Here is a 23,113-nt window from a genome sequence, read left to right as displayed (position 1 = left end):
ATATCATCTCTTGTGGATTTGCTTGTTTGTTTGTTGCTTTTCTCGGTTGATTTTCGAAAGCCGAGCAGTTTTTTTTTTCTTTCTGGCGTGCTTGAGGGGATTTAAAGACCTCGTGCGGTTTTTGGAGGCCACTCGAGTGCAAACTGAAAACACCATATAATTCAATATATATTATTAGTATTTACGACATGTAAATCGACATTTTACCCTTTTTTATTTAGTATTGCTATATTGTATTTTTATGGTTACATTTAAATAACGCAAAAAATATGTTATATTCCGTTTTTAAGATATTTTGAACTTTTTTTCTGTTTTAAATACCGAAGTTTACTATTATAAATACCGAAGTCACCTGGGGCCTGTTTCGGTAAGGAGGTTCAACCAACTCTGAGTTTAAACTTGAACTCTGAGTTGATTTACAGAGAGATTAAAAACTCAGAGTTTTCGGTTTCAGAACAGCTGATCTGAGTTGGGTCAATGAACTTTGAGTAGACCAACTCAGAGTTAAGTGCGCACACTGTGACTAAAAAAAGGCATTATCAATGGAGCACAGACATTACGAGTGACTATGGCAATATCTTATAAAAGAGATCAGCATTTCTTTCTCCAGCTGAACTTGATGTGCTCATGCAAAGTAATAGCAAATATGACCGTATATATTTGAAAAGAAGCAACCATCAGTGAAACAGAGACAGCGTGGGAAAACAGCTGCACAAGTTAATGCATACTTTCACTTTTTAAGTATTTAAATATTTAACTATAATAAAATAAGTTATGTAATGTGTGATGTTTATAATTTTTTTGTAAACTTTTATACACATTTATCAGTTTTAATTGATTTAACAGTGTACTTGTGTGTCTGCCTTTTTTATTGATCAAGTGATAGACATTTAGAAGGTAAGCAGTACTAAAAAATTTTTTTTAAAAGAATAATGATCCCATTAATCTAGTAACAGTGCATGTCGAAGGTCAGTGAATTTAATTTAATTATTCATTAAAAAAAGGACAAGCCATTCTCGTACGTGACTGTTCTGTGTGACTAAAATGTAGGCAATAGCTATGTTTCCATCCAAATATATTATATAAATTTATGTGCAAAACTGGAATATTGTATAAAAGATGCGAATAAAGCAGAGATTTCATCCAACGAGTCAAAGAGAAAAAAATCGTCTCTTCCTGATTAAACTGGCATCAAATATCAACAGTAAAAACAGAATTTACTGTGGTAGAAGAAGCTGCGTTAATGATTTCTTTATGTAATTAATGTACTTGCGCATCGATGTCAGAAGACAATGCTGAAACACAATGAACACGTGGGGGCGTTTGAAGCCATGAGATGCAGAGATTCTTGACACGCTCCAGACACTCAGAGGTAATTAATAATATACACTAATACTGAAACAGTTAAGGCATTTTAGAATGACTAAAACAATATTTAAGACATGTTACAGTGTGCTCAGCCTGGTGGTTTGTCCATTCACACACATTTTCATCATCATATGATCATGAACTTTTTTAATGCTCTGTACATACTGTAATATGTTTAATAAATGTGTTTCCAGCGTAGTTTATGCGCACATTTTCTAACAAATAAAAGCTTATCTTACTCAGTTATGCGCGTTTTTTATGCATATTTTAAAAAGTTATGTGCATTATGACATTTTTATCAATCGTTTGTATGCACATATCCAAAATGAGCATTAAAATAGGTGGGTGGAAACGTAAAGCTAAGGCGAGAAATACTGCTTCGTCTTTAAAAAAGGGGAGGAGACCGACAGAAACTCAGAGTTTAGAGAATAAAACCTGCTCCTGACCAGGTTAGGTTCACTGAGTAAGTTTCCACAGTAACTGACTCAGAGTTAAAGTTACCTCTCTTTCAGAAACAGGCTTGATTTACCCTGCTTGCTCGAGTTTAACAAACCCTCCATTTTGAAACGGAAAACCCAGAGTTTCTCTCATTTCAGGATTAAAATACTCTGAGTTTTCACTTAACCTCCTTTCTGAAACAGGCCCCTGAGCTGTTGTCGTTTATCATAATGCGTAACTTTTTTCCACGCTGTACAACAAAAGCTTCCGTGCTGCTATGGAAACGGCTCGATTCTACCAATCACAGCTTGAGTTGCGTGTCATATGGCGTTCTGGCGAGACCCGTATGCGGATAACATGGCAGGACGCTGTTGCTGTTCAATAGCAAAACCTAGCTTTTAAATGTACATTTTAGTGGCTCCCAGGAGGTTTTATTAACCATTATAATGCGCTGATGGCTTCACTACAGATTATAGAAGCAACCGGGGCGGATTTACGCGAAAATGAGGAGGAGGAAGAAGGAAGCGAAACTGATTCCGATGCATCAAGTTACAGTTACTCAGACTCAGATTACTCCGAGTAAGAAACATCAACAAATACCAAACATATGTGTAAAACTTTTATTATGTTACGTTAATGAGTTGAATTCATGCTAAGCTTCGTGTTTTGGTTCATTTAAAGGATTAGTTCACCCCAAAATGATAATTTTCTCATCCTTTACTCACTCTCAAACACAAAAGAAGATATTTTGAAAAATGTTTCAGGTTTCTGATTGAGTTAATGTTGGTTTCTTATTTACACATTCGTTCAGTGACAATTTGTGACTTGCTTCCTATATTGTTTACCATGGTACTTTGAATATTTGGTCTGAAATCACATCTAAATATGACCTCAAAACAACATTAGCACTGTTTATTTGACTGTGAACAATGCTGTACTTTGGGATTGGCTGCTAATATGATTTTACTATTTAGACATATTTTCTGACATATTATTAGGAGAAAGTCAGAATGTGTGAATATAAAACCAACCTGAGTAGAAACCTGTAACCCTTAACTTACCTGTTTGAAGAAAAAAAAATACAAATACAATGGAAGTCAATGGTTACAGGTTTGCAGCATTTTTCAAAATATCTACTTTTGTTTTCAAAAAAAGAAACAAAAAATGTTTGCGATAAGTGAAGAATTAATAAACGGAGACAGAATTTTCAGTTTTGTGTGAACTTTACCTTAAAGTTGTCTTGTTTTCAGAAATCAAGGTTCATGTGAAGAGAACGAGTAAGAAACATCAACATATGTATGTGTATTTATATATATATATATATATATATATATATATATATATATAATTTTATTTTATTATTTATTTTATTATTTATTAATAACTGCATTTTAATATCTTTGTCATTTACTTGATGAAGGTGTTTGCAGTCTGCAGTATTTAATTAGTAAGATAGATGTGTTATAATTATTTAATATGTAAAGCTTTTATTTTTACTTTTTTACAATAATGAGTTATAGCTAGTTTGAATTTATGCTACACTTTGTGCTTTGGTTCATTTAAAGGCACAGTTTACCCCAAAAATTAACATTTCATCATCATTAACTCATCCTCAAGTGATTTCAAACCTTTAGAAGTATCATTTTTCTGTTGAACACAAACTGAGACAATTTGTGACATTATATTATTAAGGAGAAATTCAGAATGTGTGGATATAAAGCCAACTTTACCCTTTAAGAAACCTGTAACCAGTGACCCTGTAACCTGTGAATTAATATATATTAATAACTGCAGTTCTAATTTGGATGTCTTCATGTTGCGTGCTTAATTTTAATGTGTCATTTACTTCATGAAGTTGTTTGCAGTCTGCAGTATTTAATTAGTAAGATAGATATGTAACCATTATTTTATATGTTAACAAAATAAAACTTTTTTATGTTGTTACATTAATGACTTATAGCTAGTTTGAATTCATGCTGCACTTCATGTTTTGGTTCATTTAAAGGGTTAGTTCACCCTAAAATAAACATTTACTTTTCCTTTATTCTCAAGTGATTTCAAACCTTTTTGAGTTTCTTTTTTCCAGTTGAACACTAAAGTAGATATTTAAAAAAATGACAGAAACCTGATTGACACAACGTCGTTTTTAATATTCGCACATTTGTTCAGTGACAGTTTATGACTTGCTCCATATAATGTTTACCATGGTGCTTTGATTATTTGGTCTAAAATCACATGTAAGTATGACTTCAAAACAACATTGGCACTATTTATTTGACTGTGAACAATATTATACTTTGATAGTCGGTCATTGGCTCCTAATCATTGCTGATTTCACTATTCAGACATATTTTCTGAAATTATATGATTAAGGAGAAAGTCAGAATGTGAGAATATTAAACCAACTTTACCCTAAAAATCTGTAACCATTGACTTCCATGGTTGGAAAAACAAATAGAATGGAAGTCAATGGTTACAGGTTTACAGCATTGTTTTAATGGTATCATTTTGCTTTCATTTAAAGAGATAGTTCACCCCAAAGTGATAATTTTCCCATCATTTACTTTCATGTGATTTCAGGCCTTTAAGAATATCCTTTTTGTTGAATATAAAAGGAGATATTTTGAAAAATGTCTGAAGGTAAAGTTGGTTTCATATTCGCACAATCCCTTAGTGACAGTTTGTGACTTGCTCCCTATATTGTTTACCACGTTACTTTGAATATTCTGTCTGAAATCACATCTAAGTATGACTTCAAAACAACATTAGCACTGTTTATTTGACTGTAAACGATGCTGTACTTGACATTGGGTGCTAATATAATTTTACTATTTAGAATTTGCAACAAATACTTCTGACATTATATTATTAAGGAGAAAGTCAGAATGTGTACAATGTTGTACTTTGTCATTGGCTGCTAATATGATTTCACTATTTAGACATTATTCTGAAATTATATTAGTATGGAGAAAGTCAGAATGTGAGAATATTAAACCAACTTTACCCTAGAAATCTGTAACCATTGACTTCCATTCTAGGAAAAATAAATAGAATGGAAGTCAATGGTTACAGGTTACAGCATTGTTTTAATGACATCATTTTGCTTTCATTTAAAGAGATAGTTCACCCCAAAATGATAATAAAAAAAAAACTTTCATGTGATTTCAGGCCTTTAAGAATATCCTTTTTGTTGAACATAAAAGGAGATGTTTTGAAAAATGTCTGGAGTTAAAGTTGGTTTCATATTCGCACAATCTTTTAGTGACAATTTGTGACTTGCTCCCTATATTGTTTACCGCGTTACTTTAAATATTCAGTCTGAAATCACATCTAAGTATGACTTCAAAACAACATTACAGCATTTAAAGCGTTTTTCAAAATATCTACTTTTGTTTTCAAAAAGGAAACAAAAATATGTTTATGTTTAAAAAAACAACTTTACGTCAATCAGGTTTATATTTATATATTTATATATATAGATAGATAGATAGATAGATAGATAGATAGATAGATAGATAGATAGATAGATAGATAGATAGATAGATAGATAGATAGATATAGATATATATAAACCTGATTGACGTAAAGTTGGTTTTTTATTTGCACATTTGTTCAGTGACAGTTTGTGACTTGCTCCTTATAATGTTTACCATGGTAGTTTGAATATTTGGTTTTTAATCACATCTAAGTATGACTTTAAAACAACATTAGCACTGTTTATTTGACTGTGAACAATGTTGTACTTTTATAGTCATTTGCTGCTAATATCATTTCACTATTTAGAATTAGCGAATAATACTTTTTTGACGCTGTAACCATTGATTTACCTGTTAGGAAAAAAAATCATAATGAAGCTCAATGGTTATAGTTTTCCCGCATGTTTCAAAATATCTCCTTTTGCTTTAAAAATAAAAACTCAAAAATATTTGCGATTAAATAAACAATGGCAGAATTTACAGTTTTTAGGTGAACTATACCTTAAAGCTGTCTCATGTAAAGAGAAACTAGCCTTCGTCCATTTTCTGCCCCCTCTCGTTTTTTTTTAAAGGGGACTTTCTGTTTCCAATTTGGAAAGTCAGCCATCATAAATAATTATATGCTGTTCACCATCTTTAGTGAATTTATGGACGTGGTTGCCAAGAGCTAACCACCAAAGTAGTGTGGCTTAATTTAGAAATGGAGAGGAAAACATCAAGTCTGGCTGAATATTGGGTTTAGTTTTTCTGGAATGAGCGAGAGGATTCTGTTACGGAGGTTTCGGATGTGCGGCTTTCACTACTGCTGTCTGAAGCACTGCTTATGGAGTGTTTAGTTTGCTCTCAGATTCTGCTATGTGCTCCGTGTTATGTTTTTATTATTGGGTCTTGAAATACGCGTGTGGCTAAACTTGAGTGACGTAGAAATCGTTTTCAGCGCTTAAAAAAACAAGAATGTTGTCTTATACAGAATATAATGGTGGCACGGTTAGCACTGTCGCCTCACAGCAAAATGGTCTCTGGTTTGAGTCCCATCTGGGCCAGTTGGCATTTCTGTGTGGAGTTTACATGCTCTCTCCATGTTGGCGTGGGTTTCCTCCGGGTGCGTTTCCCCACAATCCAAAGAACAACAAAAAACAGACCTAGTCTAAAAGTAAACTATTTTTGCGCTGAATAGCAATTATTGGAGATTTTTTAATTACTTTTATTTGAAATTTAAATGCGGAGATGTTTGATAGTCATCAGCATCTTAAATCTACAGTAAATGTAAATGACAGTCAAATTTGACATTCTCTCTTCTGGCTGCCGTTTATTCAGCTATGTCAAATTCTGCTGCTGAAAAATTTCAAGACATGACATAACTTTTTTTTCTTTTGGAGTGATTGTAAAAAGGGCGGCACGATGGCTCAGTGGTTAGTACTGTCGCCTCACAACAAGAAGGTCACTGGTTCGAGTCCTGGGTAGGTCAGTAGGCGTTTCTGTGTGGAGTTTGCTTGTTCTTGCCGTGTTGGCATGGGTTTCCTTCTGGTGCTCCGGTTTCCCCTACAGTCCAAAACAGATGTGCTGTAGGTGAATTGAATAAGCTAAAATGGCCGTAGTGTATGAGTGTGTGAATGTGAGAGTGTATGCGTGTATTAGCATTGTTTCTTTTGAGTTGTGCAGTTTAAAGGCGTACTTACACTATGCTATCCGAACTGTGCCCAGGCCTGTTTCCCGGATAGTTTGAGAAGTGTGAGTGCGATGAATCGGGCTCAGGCACGGTTCACTTGGCCGGCCCTGGCCTGGTTGGAAGAGGTGGGCCTGAGCGCGATTCACTTGGTATGCTTGTGTATTAGTACAAAATGCGCCAAAGCCCGAAACTGAAAGCGAGACGTGACTTTTAAGGGACTGTTTCATATAGATTTACTAATCATTCTTACTGTTCAGTGAACGCAAACTGCCGTAGTGTATTAAATACGCAAACCCCTCACTGCACGACAGCTGCACCTTCAAACCTCCTCATTCCTGCAGCACGAGGACTTTATGATTGTTTATGAGCGTCAAAAGTGGCGGATTTGTTCAGTGAAATATCTGACTGCGTGTCACCGCATCCCTAAGGACTGTTTGGCGAAATATTTGACTGCATGTCACTGCATATCAAACAACTGAAACGATATAACGAGAAATCTCCACTGTGCTGAGTAGGGTTGTAACGGTATGAATTTTTCACGGTATGATAATCGTCTAAAACAATACCACGGTTTGACGGTTTCGCGGTTTACGGTATGTTACAAAATAATAGAACAGTGAAGCAAATTTGACTTTTTCCAAATAATATATTTTTAGTTACTATAAACAACACCACTTACAATGAACAAATAAAAATAAGAAAATAATAAATAATGTGTCAAAGTCCAAATAAACATGGTGCAAATCCTCAGTAAAAAATAGATATAAATATTTACTATACTATAAATAGTTACATAACGAAACTAGATTCAATATGGAACATCCCTAGATTTTATGTGCCAGCAAGGATATGGTTGTCTATGGATATGGATATGGATGTGGTTGTCTGCAATGCAGACAAACAGCTGCATCTTCATTTGCGTCTTTTGAAAACAGCAAGAGCAGCAGTTCGTCTTTGCTGTGTCACTGTTTTGTCATGTTTCTGTGCTGCTGTGCATGCAAAAGTACTTAGTATGAGAATTATTTCATGCAAAACTTTTTTTTTGCATTTTATTTAGCCGCGCATAAATGTATGCCTTTCTCTCATTCCGTGTTGTTCAAAAAGCTTGGTCCACAAACAAAAGCGAAACCTATGCTTATTGGTTGTGATATAGCGAGTTTGAACCAATCTGGGCATGGAGGAGGGACAATGCATCAATGTATCATGTCTGATTTGTCCGGAGACACAGTGACGAGAGTTTCTTTGTCAAATCAGCGTTGTCAAATGTTGATGACGTAACCGCACTGATTCCGGAGCCTCTGAAAGTCCGCGAATGTTATGTGATACAGCACTGGAAAGCTGAGATTCTCTTCTTTATGCCAATCTTTGAATTGTATGAATCGGATTAGCGGATCAAAAGTTATTAAACATTTAAGAGCAATACCTATTTTTAGCCGCGGGCGGCTGTCTCGGTCTTTAAGGGTTAAAACCGTTGATATACAATTGTTCATGGTATGATAATCGTGCACGTTCAAATCGTGGTAAACCGTCATACCGGTATATTGTTACAACCCTAGTGCTGAGCGAGAGCGCTTACTGAACAGCGCAGCATCGATGACGTAAACGTGGCCAGGCCCGATTGTAGTGTGAGTGCGGGCCGTTGGGGGAGACGGGTGTGCTTTGGCCCGGTTCGAGGCAACTGTACATAGTGTGACTACGGCCTAATTCACCGAATTTCTACAAAGTATGTTGTATACTGTAAACTTGCAGACTTTCTTTGGTCACATCCATAACGCATGTTTATTGTCCTCATTTAAAATATAAAAAATGTTTGCAGACTGATATTTTTCTGCTCCCATAACTCTGTGCTCAAGTGTTTTGCAAAATATATAATGTTAACATGTACTTCCTCTGTCTATTTATCTTTTGAGATTTTACTGTGAATGTCGCATCCATAACGCTGCAATTGCTCATGTACATACTTTTCCCCTCTTTGTTGTAATTTTACAAAAAATAAAGATATTGAGAAGTTACTGAGACGATACAATCCGCTTGTTAAGTGTGACGTCACGTGAAGCAGCTTCCGGGTCCAAGCGCTCTATTCAACTGAATGGAGAGACTCTTGAAATGGTAATAATAAACGTTTACATAGCGACTTAATACTTTCGAAAATCCCGATCGCAATATATATGTCCATGCCTAATATCCGATGGCCAGAAAGTGATTCATTTTTTTATAAATTGTTAAATTTTTGGTATTTGTTATGCAGCAAGCCCAGAGATTGTTGTTTACACTATGATTTTATATAAAATTAACTTTAATGTGTGATAGGAATAAAACCGCGATCATAAACGAATGATTTCTCCACTCAAATGAATGGCGGCTTGGACCAGGAAACAGTATTACATACGTCACCAACTAACAAGCAGATTCATTATTACAGAATAATAATTATTATGCCTGTTATTTATAGTATTTTCATAGCAATTTAAACTACCGTTTCAATATGTACAACAAGAAACAAAAGCTGGAGTTTTAATGCATATACTCTGTGGAAGAATGACTGAGTGTGTGTGTCTAACGCTCGGCCATACACACAACAACCACAGATATATTATAACGGCTGATGTGTGACTTGATAAACGTGTTGATTTGCAATATCCCCGGTGACAGGTAATGCGTGAAATAAAAAAGTCATGTCTGTTGTCCTAAGATGCATCAGTTCAGTCAGATTTCCACTTTTTTTTGTACTTGAATGTTAAAATGGCCCTCCTATGAATTAGTCACTGAAATGGCCCCTCACCAATTAGAGTTTGAGGCCCCTGCTCTAACGTCTTTTCCTCTGTGTTGTTTCGCAGTGATCTGGAGCCGGAATGGCTGGATGACGTCCAGAAGAACGGTCAGCTTTTCTACCTGGAGCTGAGTGATGGAGAAGAAGAGGCTCTACTGGCTCAGGTCTCCGCCAATCACTCCGCTGCCACCAATCACGTGCGCTTCAGCGAAAAGGAGGCGGAGATTATCACTGACAATGCAAAAAGGCAGGCAAACTCCAGCAACAAATCTGAAGCAAAACTCAAAAAGCTGACCAAGATCTTGAGACGGAAGCGGCGACCATCTCAGAGGAAAGCTGAGGGAAAAGACTCTTCCCAGCGTCCCGCTTCCATCCTGAAGAATCAGGCGGGACAGAGGCCTGGAGTGGTGGTTCAGCAGCAGCGTCTGAAGGATGTGTGTGTGTACCTGAACCCAAAACGCCTCAGCAGCGTCTCGTCTTCATCTGCTGACAGAGGCGGGCTGCTGGAGGCTTTACTGGGGGTCGTGCACAGACCTGGAGGAAATACAGGGAAAAGAGGAGGAAAACTCATCATCCATGGACTCATCCCTCACAGTCCTGCTAGCAAGTGTGCCGAGATTCTTATTGGTGAGAAAATAAGTCTCTGATGTATACAGTGTGTGTGAAGTTTCAGCTCAAAATAACAGAAAGATAATGTTTTTTAACTATCTAAAGCAGACCCTTTTAGGCTTTGATCCTGATTGTGTCATTTTGGTGACTGTCGCTTTAAATTCAAATGAGGTTGTGCTCTTTTTCAGAAGAGGGCGGTGCTACAAATGCCTGTGTTCAAAAACAAGACTATCGCTTTATGCTAATGAGGGAGAGATAGTCAGTAGTGGGCGGGGCTTTCCCCCTCTGATGACACGTACAAAGCGAAAATATCAATCAAAGTGTTTCTGCAGACTGTTTTAATCAAGTGTGAATACAGAAAATATAATTAATTTTCCTTTATACGCTGCCTATATTCACACACTGCTGCCACACAACTGTGTATAAGTGAAGTTTATTTATAAACTAATTTCGAGAGGAGCACGCCCTTATGATTGATAGCACCTGGTCCACATTAGCTAACTCTGATTCACCAATCAGACGACTCCTTAACCACTATAAATAACCAGAGTATCATACCATCAACCATCTTCGTCTTGAAGAATCCCCCCTTCCACCCCTACTCCTCCCATTTCCTTGTCAGGGCAGCCCGGAGGCCTAGTGGTTAGCGCCACGGTCACACAGCAAGAATGCCACCGGCTCGGACTCTACCTGGCCAGGTCGGCGTTTCTGTGCTGAGTTTGCATGTTCTCCTCGTGTTTGCGTGTGCTGTCACCGGGCTCTCCGGTTTCCTCCCACAGACCAAAAACATGTAACATAAGTAAACTGACAAATCTAAATTGACAGCATAGACACTTCATAGCATTTTATTCTACTTCCAACATTATCAAGCAGTGGAGTACTCGAGACCTACCTGAACTCGGTATATATACATATATATCCTCCATGCCTCATCTTGAGGGGCTTTTAAAGTTTATTCATGACAACTTGCTTTTGTACAATGTTGTTATTATTATTATAAGTATTATTTATTATTTGTATATTTATATTTGTTTTAATAAAAATTTAAAGTTGATAAATCAATTATGAGAAAATGAAGGCCCTTAAAAGCTATTAAAGTCTTTATCGTGCTTTTACGAGCTCTTACATTTTCTTCAAGCGTCGTACAAAGTGATTGACTCCAAAAAAGCATAAAGATATTTATTTTCCTTCTAACATTAACAACGGCGTGCTCGATCCACGCAATTGGTTCGGGCCAGGGCACGTCCAGCCAAACTCCTTCTTCCGGATGATTTCACGTATTTTGCAACAAACGTGGGAGGATTAAGGGTGCTTTCACACCTGTGAATCGATTCAGTTGTTCCGAAACAGAGATTACAATTGTTACATTGTTGCTCTTTGCTCTTGGAGCGGTTCACTTTCACACTGCAAAGTTTCTAATCGGACCAAAAGAGCTAAAACAAGTCACGTGCGAGTAAACTCTCCTTACATTGGTCAGAGTGTCAAGGTTTATTTTGCAGCGTCCCGCTTAGCTGTCAGGAGAGGTGGGGGTTTGATGGTGATTGACAAGGTGCGCGTGCGCGATGTGTCTAAGGAGAGATGCGGTGGGGAGGGGTGAGAAGGGTGCGCCACGTAGCCTATTTGATGACCGGGAGGGAGACGCGAGATTACCGGGAGATCATCACTCGTTTGCGGGCATCCGGAGACTCGCAAAACTTCCCGCCCTACTCATAATTCTCTCTTCATATCGCCGTAAGCCTATTACATATCCATACAACACTGTGATATAACCGCGCTCGGATCGGATTGCTTTCTCACTGCAATCGAACCGCTCCAGGGTTCGTTTCAATCGAGCCGAGACCACCTCACTCAAGCGATCTCGGAGCGATTACTTTGGCGCGGAACAGAGCGCGATTGCCCTGTTCACATATGCCAAACGAACCGCGCTAACTGGGCAAACGAGATACGTTCCGAAACAAAAGTGTAGGTGTGAAAGCACCCTAAGTGACGCTCTCCACATGAGGCGAAAGCATAGATCAAAACAGATGGAAAAATGTAGGACTGCAAACTCCTAGTTGGAGAAAGACGAGTTTAAACAGTGGCTGATGCCTGTCGATTAAAACAACCGCGTAATTTATTTTTTCAGGGTTTGTTTCTTCCGAGCTTATCTGAGTTCTGTTGTATGGTTGTGCTCCATTGATTTAATTAGCTACTACTGTTTATCAAGTTAAAGGTTTGATACTGATTGGAATTTGAAGTGGCGACGAGGTCTTAAAATATTCTTTAAAAGTCTTAAAAAGGTAGTGAAATTTCCTTTAGGATTTATGCATATTCACCTTATTCTCTGCAGACGAGCCGGCGCTGCCATTTGAATCTTTTTGTCTCGCGACTTCCGGTTACATTTACTTCCATTCATTTTTTGACGTTAACAACTGCTCGTTACGCTGCTTGATGTTGCAATTTAATATTTTCTTATTATATTATGCTACTTGGTCTGTATAGTCATGCAAACATTTGTTTGTTGAGCAAGTAGTTTGGCCATTTTCTGCCGTTTATTATTCCTTGTCATTTCTCCCATAAGCGACTGAATCGGAAGTTCTAAGACAATCGCGACAACAGGCGCACTTCCACATTTTAGAATAAGGTCAATACCCTGAATATTTACTACATAAAAATAAAAACCACTGCCTCCATGCCTTCTACACCTCAGGGGCTTTTTTCAGTTTCTCCATGACAATTTGCTTTTGTATAATGTTATTATTATTTATTATATGCATATTTATATTAGTTTGAATAAAAACAAGTTTTGATTTGTCCACCTAATGGTCGTCTTCATCACCATATGGGGCATAAGAACAGGACGTGTGTTTGATATAACTGTTTTTTAGACACACCTCATTATTATTGTTCATTTATTCGTTTGCTGAAAATTAGAACTGGATTTAGAAATCTTTGCGCTTAACAAATGAAATTAAATATGTAGGCTAATAAATGTGGAGTGAGTTTCCACAGTTTCCTTATCCACGAAAGTAAAGGAGTAGCAAAAGTAAAGTAAAGAGGCTGAATGGAGGAGGATCATTCTTTATCCTCGCGCTGCAGATGCAGTTTGACTGTTTTCTCACGAGTGAAGCGTTTAGCTTTTCCACTTACAGTACAAACCCTGTATGTAAATAGCAAATGCACCATGGTGTGATGCAGCTGACTCTCACAGGGAATGAGAGACGAGACTCTCATTGGTTTAATGCATGTTATGCTTAAAACACACCGAGAACTCATTAAGAGAATAAGCACAACCCTGTTAGACCAGACGCCAGGGCGCAGAGCATATTTTTCCATCCTTAAAATAGCAAAAGGGGATTCGCACACGCTCTTAATGCTTATGCACTATGCGCTTTAGACTTTGTGTTTAGATAATTAAAATAGAGCCCTACATGTTTGGCCCTCGACAGTTCAAAATTAGAATTGATGAAATCAGAAAAATATCTTTTACCTCTTTTTTTAATATCATTAAATAAATCATTTTAAAACATAACTAACAAAAAATAAAATTTTTCTCGGGAAATGTTATATTATAAGAAATATGGTTATCACAATACTCAACAGCAGTAATGCATATTGCGTATTTTTCCAGTGTTGAGCAGCTGTACTGTTTAGCTAAGTTGTGGCTCGGTGTTGTGGTTAGTTTTACTCTTATTCCCATTCACATCTGCACTTCATCTTTACACCCGTAACACATTTAGTATTGAAATCATGACTGAAAGTCAAAGAAAAAAAGAAGCAATTTCTTCAATTTCTCCATATTTACAGCGAATGTCTTTCTGTTGATGTATCAAAGCGACATTCAACAGGAACCGCAGTCGCTTTCTCCTCGAAGACACCAAAGAAATTCCAGACGGGTTACACTCCTCCACTCTCTTTACCCCAGCAGCGGTTTTTATGACCGTTTCTCAAACATACTAAAGCAATTAGAGCGGTTATCTGGAATAACTGAGCGAGATCTTTAATTGCAGAGTATGCAGATCTGCAGGTGGTGATGCTGTTTGATGTGCGTTTATCTTTAGAAATACAGTTTAGCAGAGCTACTCTTGCACGCTCCAGAACTGCAGAGGCTTATATGCAGTCAAAGTCTATTATTAGGCCTTTCTTTTTCACAGTATTTTTTCAAATGATATTCACCAGAGTGAGGAGTTTTTCACAGTATTTCCTATAATGTTTTGTCTTCTGGAGAAAGTCCTGTTTGTTTAATTTTGGCTAGAATAAAAGCAGTTTTTAGTTTTTTTTTTTTGCCATTTTAAGGTCAAAATTATTAGCCCGCTTAAGCTATATTTGATTTTGACAAACCATTGTTTATAAATAAAGTGAATCTAATTGCATTTGCATTTTAAAGATTAAATAAAAGTTTAAAAGATATTATTTTTTAGAATAATTCCACAGAAATCCATGTTTTTACCAAAATTCTCTGCAGAAATAGCAAAAAAACGTCCGCAGATTTCCGTCTGGCCCTAGAGATTACATTGTAATTGTTTGTTAATAATTGTTTTAATAGAGTTATTAAAGCAATTATGTTTAGAAATGTGTTGAAAAAAATCTTCTCTCCATTAAACAGAAATTGGGTAAAATATTATTCAGGGGGGGTTTTAACTCTATCGCCTGTATTATCTTTCTTCTTTCTATAGGTGATGCTCTGGTCGCTGTGGATGATGTGGAAGTCACATCAGAAAACATCGAGAGGGTTTTGTCTTGTATACCAGGCCCTATGCAGGTAAGAATACCTGCTAGATACATCACTGAAATCCCTTAAGGCCCATTTCCACTGAGTGACACGGTTCGGTTTGTACGTTTTTATGGCCGTTTCCACTGTCAAAAGGCGTACCGAACCGTACCGTACTGTACCAGTTTGTAGGCATTCTTTTGAAAGGGTACCAAACACGAGAAAGGGTACCAAAAGGTGGAGCTAGGCACGCAGCTGAACGCTTTTGTTTACAGAGATACGTCATTTGCTTGCGCAACAAGCCAGAATGAAAACAAAAGTGCCGCCATGTTTAAAATACACAGCTGAGGGATTACAACAGAATTACATATACATAATAACGAGCCATGGTCGACCCGAGATCAAACAAACCTTATCGTCTTGATGAACAGCCACAATGCCAAGAAGAAGAGCAGATTTACTCTGTGCCCCTTAGTTTTTTACGAGCCAGTCTGAAGTGGGAGCGGTTTCACTTTCTTCCTTGCAGTCGGCGCGCGTCTATATCTAAAATAACAAACTTCTTGAGCTGATGATAATAACGTGCGCTTGATCATTGAGATGCTTTTGAAACCCCATCCTGTCAGAAACTGACAAACACGAAAGTGAAGCGCGAAAAAACAAAGGAGAAGCCGGAAAAAAAGAAGCACATTATTTCTTCAGCAAATGTAAACAACCTGCCATGTTGAACTATTATCATCATCTTTTGGACTAATATGAACTCTGAATGATGGAATGACTCTCTAACAGAGGCTACATGTGCTGCTGAAGTTTAAAGACACAGATAGAAGGTTTGCACTGACTGTAGGCTATATCAGGGTTCAACGGTAAGGATTTTTTCTACTGATCCGACCGGGCCAGTGGTTTAGATTTTTACTTGCCTTGCCAAAAGTTTTACTGAATTTTTTTAAAAGAAGTTAATAGCTTTTTTAACCACATATTTTAAATAATATGTCAAAAATAACGTCTGTGAATCTAGCATTTCAATACTTTAAAAAAAGTTAATAAATGGTTAATAAGCAAAATTCTAAGTGTTATGCAAACAAAAAGAGCAGTATGGAAAATGTGGAGGTATTTTATTGCTGTTCGAAATTATTTAACAAAAGGTGGCTGACTTGCCAAACTGACGGCAAACTGTGCAAAACAACACTTCATTTATTTGTTTTGTTGTTACCACGTAAATGTCTGCTTCCAAGACACAGGAACATGACTTTTTTTTTTAGCCTTATAATGTGATGTTGTCGCCATGTTGCCGTTTCTTCACTGTACTGATTGTCATCAGGTTATGGGGAAAAACAGTATGCTCAAAACATCAAGAGGAACCGATAAGCAATATGGTATCTACGACATCACAGAGAAGATAGCATTTAAAGACTTAAAAGCACAAAATTAAAATGCACGCAGTTGACAAAAAGTCACAGATTAAACTTTAGTGACAAGGCAGCACTGTCCCAATCGGGCCAGTAATGATCCTGTCTATTGTCCCAAGTGTCTCTCATACTGGCCTTGGGCCACCGGGCAGTCCTTATTGTTGAGCCCTGTATATGTTGCATTGTTTTTGAACCCAAATAAGGACTAAATGTCTGCTGTGTGCAGTTTTTCTGTAGTTGGTATCATATCAGAGACTGTAAGGGTCTGTATGTGTTCATATATAATGCATTTATTTATTTATTTGATAAAATTACCGACGTTACAGTAGGCTATTTCGCACTGTCATTGATCTGCAGTTATAATCAGATCATGTTCATAGAAAAGTTAGTAATAAACATTCATACACAAGTATTTATGTGTGTAAAGCGTCTGCTTTGTGAGAAGAGCTTCTCGTATGATATGTGAACGAACTGTACAGATTTACTGTTGACATTTCCCTGAGCGAGAATAACGTCGACTAAAACTCTGTCATACAACACGCCCACCAAAATGGGTACCCTTGGTAGTGGAAATGCAAGCCTGATAAAAGTGACCCGTACCAACATGAACCGTACCGTACTGTACCAGTCAATGGAAACGAGCCATTAGAAACAGCAGAGCAACCTGTTAACACTTTAAAAACACCATAGTTTTTTTGTAAACAAATTTTTTTTTATATTTTTAAAGCATTTTCCGCAAAAATAATCACTTTACTGTGTTTAAGAAAATCTACCAGACATTAGCCCCTTTCACACAGTGATACCAGTAAATATCCGGAAAATTTCTGGAGCTACTTTACCAGGAAATCCAAAAAAGCGATGTTCACGCAGGCGAGAACGTTACGGAATTTTTCCAGAAAAGAGCATTCACACATCCGTTCCAAAATACCGGTAAATTCTGACATCATTACCCAGAAATGAGCTCTAAACGGCTCCAGTTATATATGTAAACACAGATGGGGTCAGGCTTTTGTTGATGGTCTCACTTATATATACAGATTTAGGAGCTGTTTTGTCCCAGAGACATCCAACGGCAAAGCGAACCGCAGCTAAATGTTTACTTTATGGATAAGTTTTGTCAACAACTTTGATGTAAACATATGGAGGAACACTTCGCATTTTGAGATGTGCATTTGTTTGTGTGCTAGCACTCACAGAAGCGCTTCTTCACGTGCACGCAAATCACGCAGCTGAACACAAAGCTTGCAGGTGAACTCATCACGGTTTATCGTGAGCAATTATTATTTTCACAGTTGGCGTTAAAAATGAACATTATCTGACCTACAAGTAGCTGCTAAATGTGTCTAGGAAAAGGAGTCAAAGGCGTTTATTTTGATAAACAGCATGGATGTGAATGCGTCTGAATGTTCTGATTGGCTGGAGTAGACCTTTCACGAAAATTGCCAGAACGAATTACTGGTATTTTCAAAAAGGGCCTGTTCACACATACAGACCTTTCCGGAAAATTAGCGGTCTGGGGTGCGTTTCCCAAACAACAATATAACCTGCGGCTGAACTATCATAGTACGATGCATTGTTTGGGAAAAGATCTATGTAGTGACGAGTGTTTACCAAAACCCATAGTTTCTCTGTGGCAGATCCATCGCTTGAAACACGTTAGTTATAACGTAAAACGCCCATAACGATGCTCTAAACAGGGTGGAGTATCAACTTCTTTAGAGAAAAACCCATAATTTCTTTGTGCAAACTATATTGTTTTACACGCAAGAATCCAAAAAAATCAATATTGGATTTGGTAAAAACATGCACTCGCTTACATATTAACTGATAAATATGTAAATGGCACATATAGGACCTGTGTTTGCTTGAGTAAAATTATTGAGTTGAACATTATTCTATTTTTAAACGTATCACTTACAAAAGCTATTCTAATATCATATATAAATCATATAAATATACTAAATAAATAATGAGGCGATTTATTAAGAAATTAAATTTAGTATTTATTATTTATTAGATATGAAAAACATACTTTAATAATATTATTAATTATATTAATGATGATGATGATAATTGTTATTATTAATAAGGAGGATATTGTTTATTTATTTTTAATTTAAAACTACTTTTACAATTTGAGACATGAAAACCACTGCAGAAGTGTTCTAACCAGCAGGTCCATGTCATATGCAGTACAGACATGTAATAAATAACCCACTATGAATTAAAAGAATTAACGTTTTCTTTTTGTTTTCACAAGCTTTAGAGACTTCCCATAAATTCCACTTTTAAATAATAGGTCACCTATAGCTTTTGCCATGAGGCTTTGTTCAAAATGGCATCAATGTTTTCAAAGTGCACTGCGATGGGAGCACAATTGAAAACATGAAGCTCGCTAAAACTGAACTGTAAAAATACTTTGGAAGCAAATTACACGTAAGAGAGATGACTCTAATGCTTTTTTATTTTTAATAATTCCAACTTTGAATGTTCTAAATGAATAGGGCATAGGGGGGATAAGTGGGAATAGAACACAGTCAGGAACTATGTTTCTAACGACAGCTCCAGAGCTTTAGTTGCGAGTGCTCAAGTTTGCGACGCAGTTGAGCGACGGATTTGGGAAACGGCAAATCAACAAACTATGTTTGTAACGACGGAACTTGCGACCTTAGTTGGCTAACGATAGTTTTGGGAAACGCACCCCTGTATGTGTGAAAGGGGCTAATAATATTTCACTTCAGCCATAGCTTCATATGCAGTGTTTTTGAGATATTATTAGATAAACTAAACAAAACTGCCTAATTAAGCTTTCATGGTTATGAGATTTGCACCGCTCACAGCCAGCATCGATGCGTTTTTCTGTAACTAAAGCTGGAAGCACGTCGTTTGTTTGATCTGTTCTTAAGCTGCATTTCATCTCTCTCGTTCTGAAAGAGGAGGAATGTAGAAATGACAGAGTTTGTTCTCCGCAGAGCGACACTGGTTACGGTAACTCTTGTTTTCATAGGCCACAGGAAAAGAGCCATTACCCTGCGGAGAAGAGAGTGATTAAAGGACCAAAACCCGTAGCAAATTACACCGTAGCACAGAAAAGGACAGAGCAGGCTATTATGATATTAGTGCTGAGGAACTGAGCTGTTGTGAGGTTTACACAAGCTCGCCAAGATTTTAAAATGAGCTGGAGAATTATGAAATTATAAGGTGAGCGTAACTGAGGTTTTACTGAGGTAAAAGTCACTAAACCACAGGAACAAAACCATCATGTCCACTGGTAACTGCCTTTCTCTGCAATCTGGCAATGGCAGAAAAAAGAAAGGATGCTTTTATACAAAAGCACGCACGTTATACTGTGTTACTACATTGTAGATTCTTAAAAAAACTGCTTTTATTCATTTATTCATTTTCTTTTTGGCTTAGTGCCTTTAATATTCTGGGCCCGGTTTTTCAAAAGTAATCCACTAGGATTTTGGATAAGGGATTGGATCAAATCTTGAAAATGGGTTTTTCAAAAGAAAAAACGGATTACATAATCGGATTAGATCACGTAATCTAATCTTGGTTTTGATCCGGATCAAACCTTTAGTTTGGGTTTTTCAGACCTTTTTTGTAGGATCTGGATCACTTTGATCCAAAAAACCTGGATTAAACTGATCCCATCAGAAGGGTGGATTTAGCGTGGATTTCATGGCCGAAATGTAATGAAAACTTAAAAAATTTATTAAATAATACTATTTTTGGATCATACAGTATCTTACGAGATATACTATTTATTCATAAGGTTTTCATTTTATTTGTTCATCCGTCAGGCTATAGTGAGTATAGGCTTTAACGTATTTAGCCTTCAAGTATAGGCCTACAGCAAAGTAGAACGAGTTTGGCCTCATAAAATAATCCCCCAAACAGCTGTCAAAACTGACCAAAAACAATAAATTTTATTCTGTCAATAATTGATATATATATTCATCACAATGTAAAATATTTTTCTTTTTAGAATATTTATTAGTGATGCATGCAATGATTACAGAATAACAAAAAAAAAATGCAAAGAATGGCAATCACTGATTTTTGAAATCTCTTTCAACAATTGCAAAAAGAGACTGAAAGGGCAGAAGCACAGCTTCGTTTGGCAGAGAAACAACTGAATCTAACCAAACTGCAGCAAACCAAGGCCAATGACTTGAGATCCGCCACCTAAAGGCTACGCTCAGACAAGCTGGTCTCTCCACATCAGATGAGGAAGTCTGAACTTATTGTGGAGTTTTTGACATTAAGTCTTTTTTTTTTAAAATTTAAATCTATATTTGAAACTTATTATAAATATCCTCAATGTACAGTGTTGTAGGTCTCAGATGAGCGGACTGCTTAAAGAGGATGGGGTGTTGTTTTTCTTGTTTTTATTATTTATTATTTATTATTATTTTAATAATTATAAAATTTTCTTAGTTTTCATTTCAAATAAAAATAAAGATATATTGACCCCACGCTGGCTATTCTACTCTTTGCATATCTATAGTTCTACATTGTGATGTCCTATCCTGTTTGAGCACTGGTTATCCAGATTTAGTGATCCTGAAAAGTTCCTATCCGGATCAGATTGATCCAATCCGATGTTGCTTTGAAAAACTGGCTCAAAAAGTAAGCTGGATTACATGACCACTGATCGCAAAAACAGGATTACTAAATCCAGATCAATTTTATCCGGATTAAACCTTTTGAAAAACCGGGCCCTGGGGTCGCCACAGCGGAATGAACCGCCAACTTATCCAACACATGCTTTACGCAGCAGATACCCTTCCAGCTGCAACCCATCACTGGGAAACACCCATACACCCTTACATTCACACGCATACACTACGGACAATCTAGCCTACCCAATTCGCCTATACCACATGTTCATGAACTTGTGGGGGAATCCGAAGCACCCAGAGGAAACCCATGCGAACACGGGGAGAACATGCAAACTCCACACAGAAATGGCAGCTGACCAAGCTGAGCCCAGATTTCTTGTGGTGTGGGAATAAATTTCCAAATAAAACATGGTATCAGACGGTAACTCTGGCGTAATTTGAACGGGAGCAGGCGGGCTAACAATGTAGCGTTCCTGAGTCCCGCCGTTATTTCGGAACAGCATATCTGGCCATATTTGATCTGTAACATAGGGGAGACAAAAATCTGAACTGAGTCACTTGCAGTGCAGGTTTTTTTACAGACTCTTCACCACTGCAGCGATCATGCTAATATTTGCCTGTGCTTTCTAATGGTGTGTGTGTGTGTGTTTTAGGTGAGGTTGACTCTGGAAACAGTGTGTCCGGCCGGCGTGTCTCCAGAATCCAAGGTGTCGGCATCTCCTCAGGTCAGTCAGCTGGTGCGTCTGCTGTGGGGCGAAGACACGATTGAGCTGCAGATGTCCATCGCTGACGTCCCGCACATCGCCATGTTCCTCTCGCTCAGACTTGACTCAGAGACGCAGCAGGATGAGGTCAGTCTTGTGTAGCAATGTCAAGAATGAGTTATGGCACACTACCAGGGCTTAACATTAACTCTTTTGATCACCAGCCACTGTGGCTAGTAGTTTCCCAACGTTACTAGCCACTCGCCATTTCAACTAGCCACAATTTTCTTGTTGGGAAAATATATTTTATACGCATAAATTTGACTTTTACATGCTAAAATTACTTGATTTAGAGCAGGGGTCACCAATCTCGGTCCTGGAGGGCCGATGTCCCTGCAGGTTTTAGCTACAACTTGCCTCAACACACCTGCCTGGATGTTTTAAAGGGCCAAGAAACCCCTCGTTTCAGCAGGGTGTTTTCACACCTCTACTTTGGAAAAAGTCAGAAAAGTGGGCGTGTCCAGCTCTGTTTAGGGGGAGTGTCGGAGGAAGAAAAGAGGCTCGGTGTGGGAGTGTCTATTTGGGCGCGATGAATTTCAGAGTCAAAACACACACACAACAGGGGAGAAAGGGACTGTTTACATGGACATCTGTAGTCGAATTATTTGCCAAATTATTAAAAGGTTGGACTTTAACTGCAGTTTGGCTCTTTCATTCAGGGAATTCATTCATGTCCCTCGCCACAAACAAGATATTTGATTCGAGGATCTGCTCTAAGCGTGTATTTTCATGCAATGTTTGATACCGCACAGCGAATGAGAGAAAAAAAAACTCAGCATTTCCCGGAAACTTAGATGCACACGGCAGGTAGCGTCAGAAAGCCGCGTGTGTTATTCCGGTCACAAAATCCTACACGAGGTTATAGTTTGGTTGTAGTGCTAACTTGTTTACACTCGGTGCAATAGTTTGTTCGATACGAATAAAATACGAACTGAATAAACAGGGCGCTGGTCGCTCACTTATCAAATCTGTTGAGACAGGACAATCACCAGCAACTAGAGCCGCGTCTTTATTAAGAGAAGACTACAAGCGAATCCGGATTTCAGCGTTTGCAGATGAGAACAGCTCTCAGGTAAACAATGTTCCTCCTTAGACACGTAAGTTATTGTTGTCGAGCGTCGCGTACAATGTTAATCCACACGTGACTCCAGCTGCGCTCTCGCAGAGAGAAAATGAAAACAAAACTTAACTGCAGCAAACTATAAAAGCAACACTTCACGCTTGTTTTGACAACACAACGTGGCGTCTCTGTCGTCTAAACACTGTGACAGTAATGAATATTAATGAAGTTGCAC

The 23,113-nt window shown here is 37.6% G+C and overlaps 1 protein-coding gene across 7 annotated transcripts in view; it reads left to right on the top strand.

Annotated features, from left to right (window-relative positions):
- intu (inturned planar cell polarity protein) overlaps nt 1-23,113 on the top strand; it is a 60,076-nt gene that overhangs the window by 466 nt on the left and 36,497 nt on the right. For 3 of the 7 annotated variants that reach the window (XR_012382256.1, XM_073905998.1, XM_073905999.1), the window contains exons 1-4: nt 2,144-2,385; nt 9,789-10,348; nt 14,986-15,071; nt 21,708-21,905. Coding sequence is in view for 5 of the 7 variants with exons in the window: in XM_073905998.1 (XP_073762099.1) it covers nt 2,261-2,385; nt 9,789-10,348; nt 14,986-15,071; nt 21,708-21,905 (969 nt within the window). In the remaining 2 variants the exon portion in view is untranslated. Of the gene's footprint in view, nt 1-2,133; nt 2,386-9,788; nt 10,349-14,985; nt 15,072-21,707; nt 21,906-23,113 lie in introns of those variants that run through there. The other 4 variants (XR_012382257.1, XM_073906000.1, XM_068222130.2 and 1 more) reach the window with 2 other exon arrangements.

This window comes from Danio rerio, chromosome 7, assembly GCF_049306965.1.
Source record: "Danio rerio strain Tuebingen ecotype United States chromosome 7, GRCz12tu, whole genome shotgun sequence".
In the NCBI taxonomy this organism is placed as follows: Eukaryota; Metazoa; Chordata; class Actinopteri; order Cypriniformes; family Danionidae; genus Danio; species Danio rerio.
Note: the sequence above shows the minus strand (reverse complement) of the source record. Positions and strands in the feature narration are given on the sequence as shown.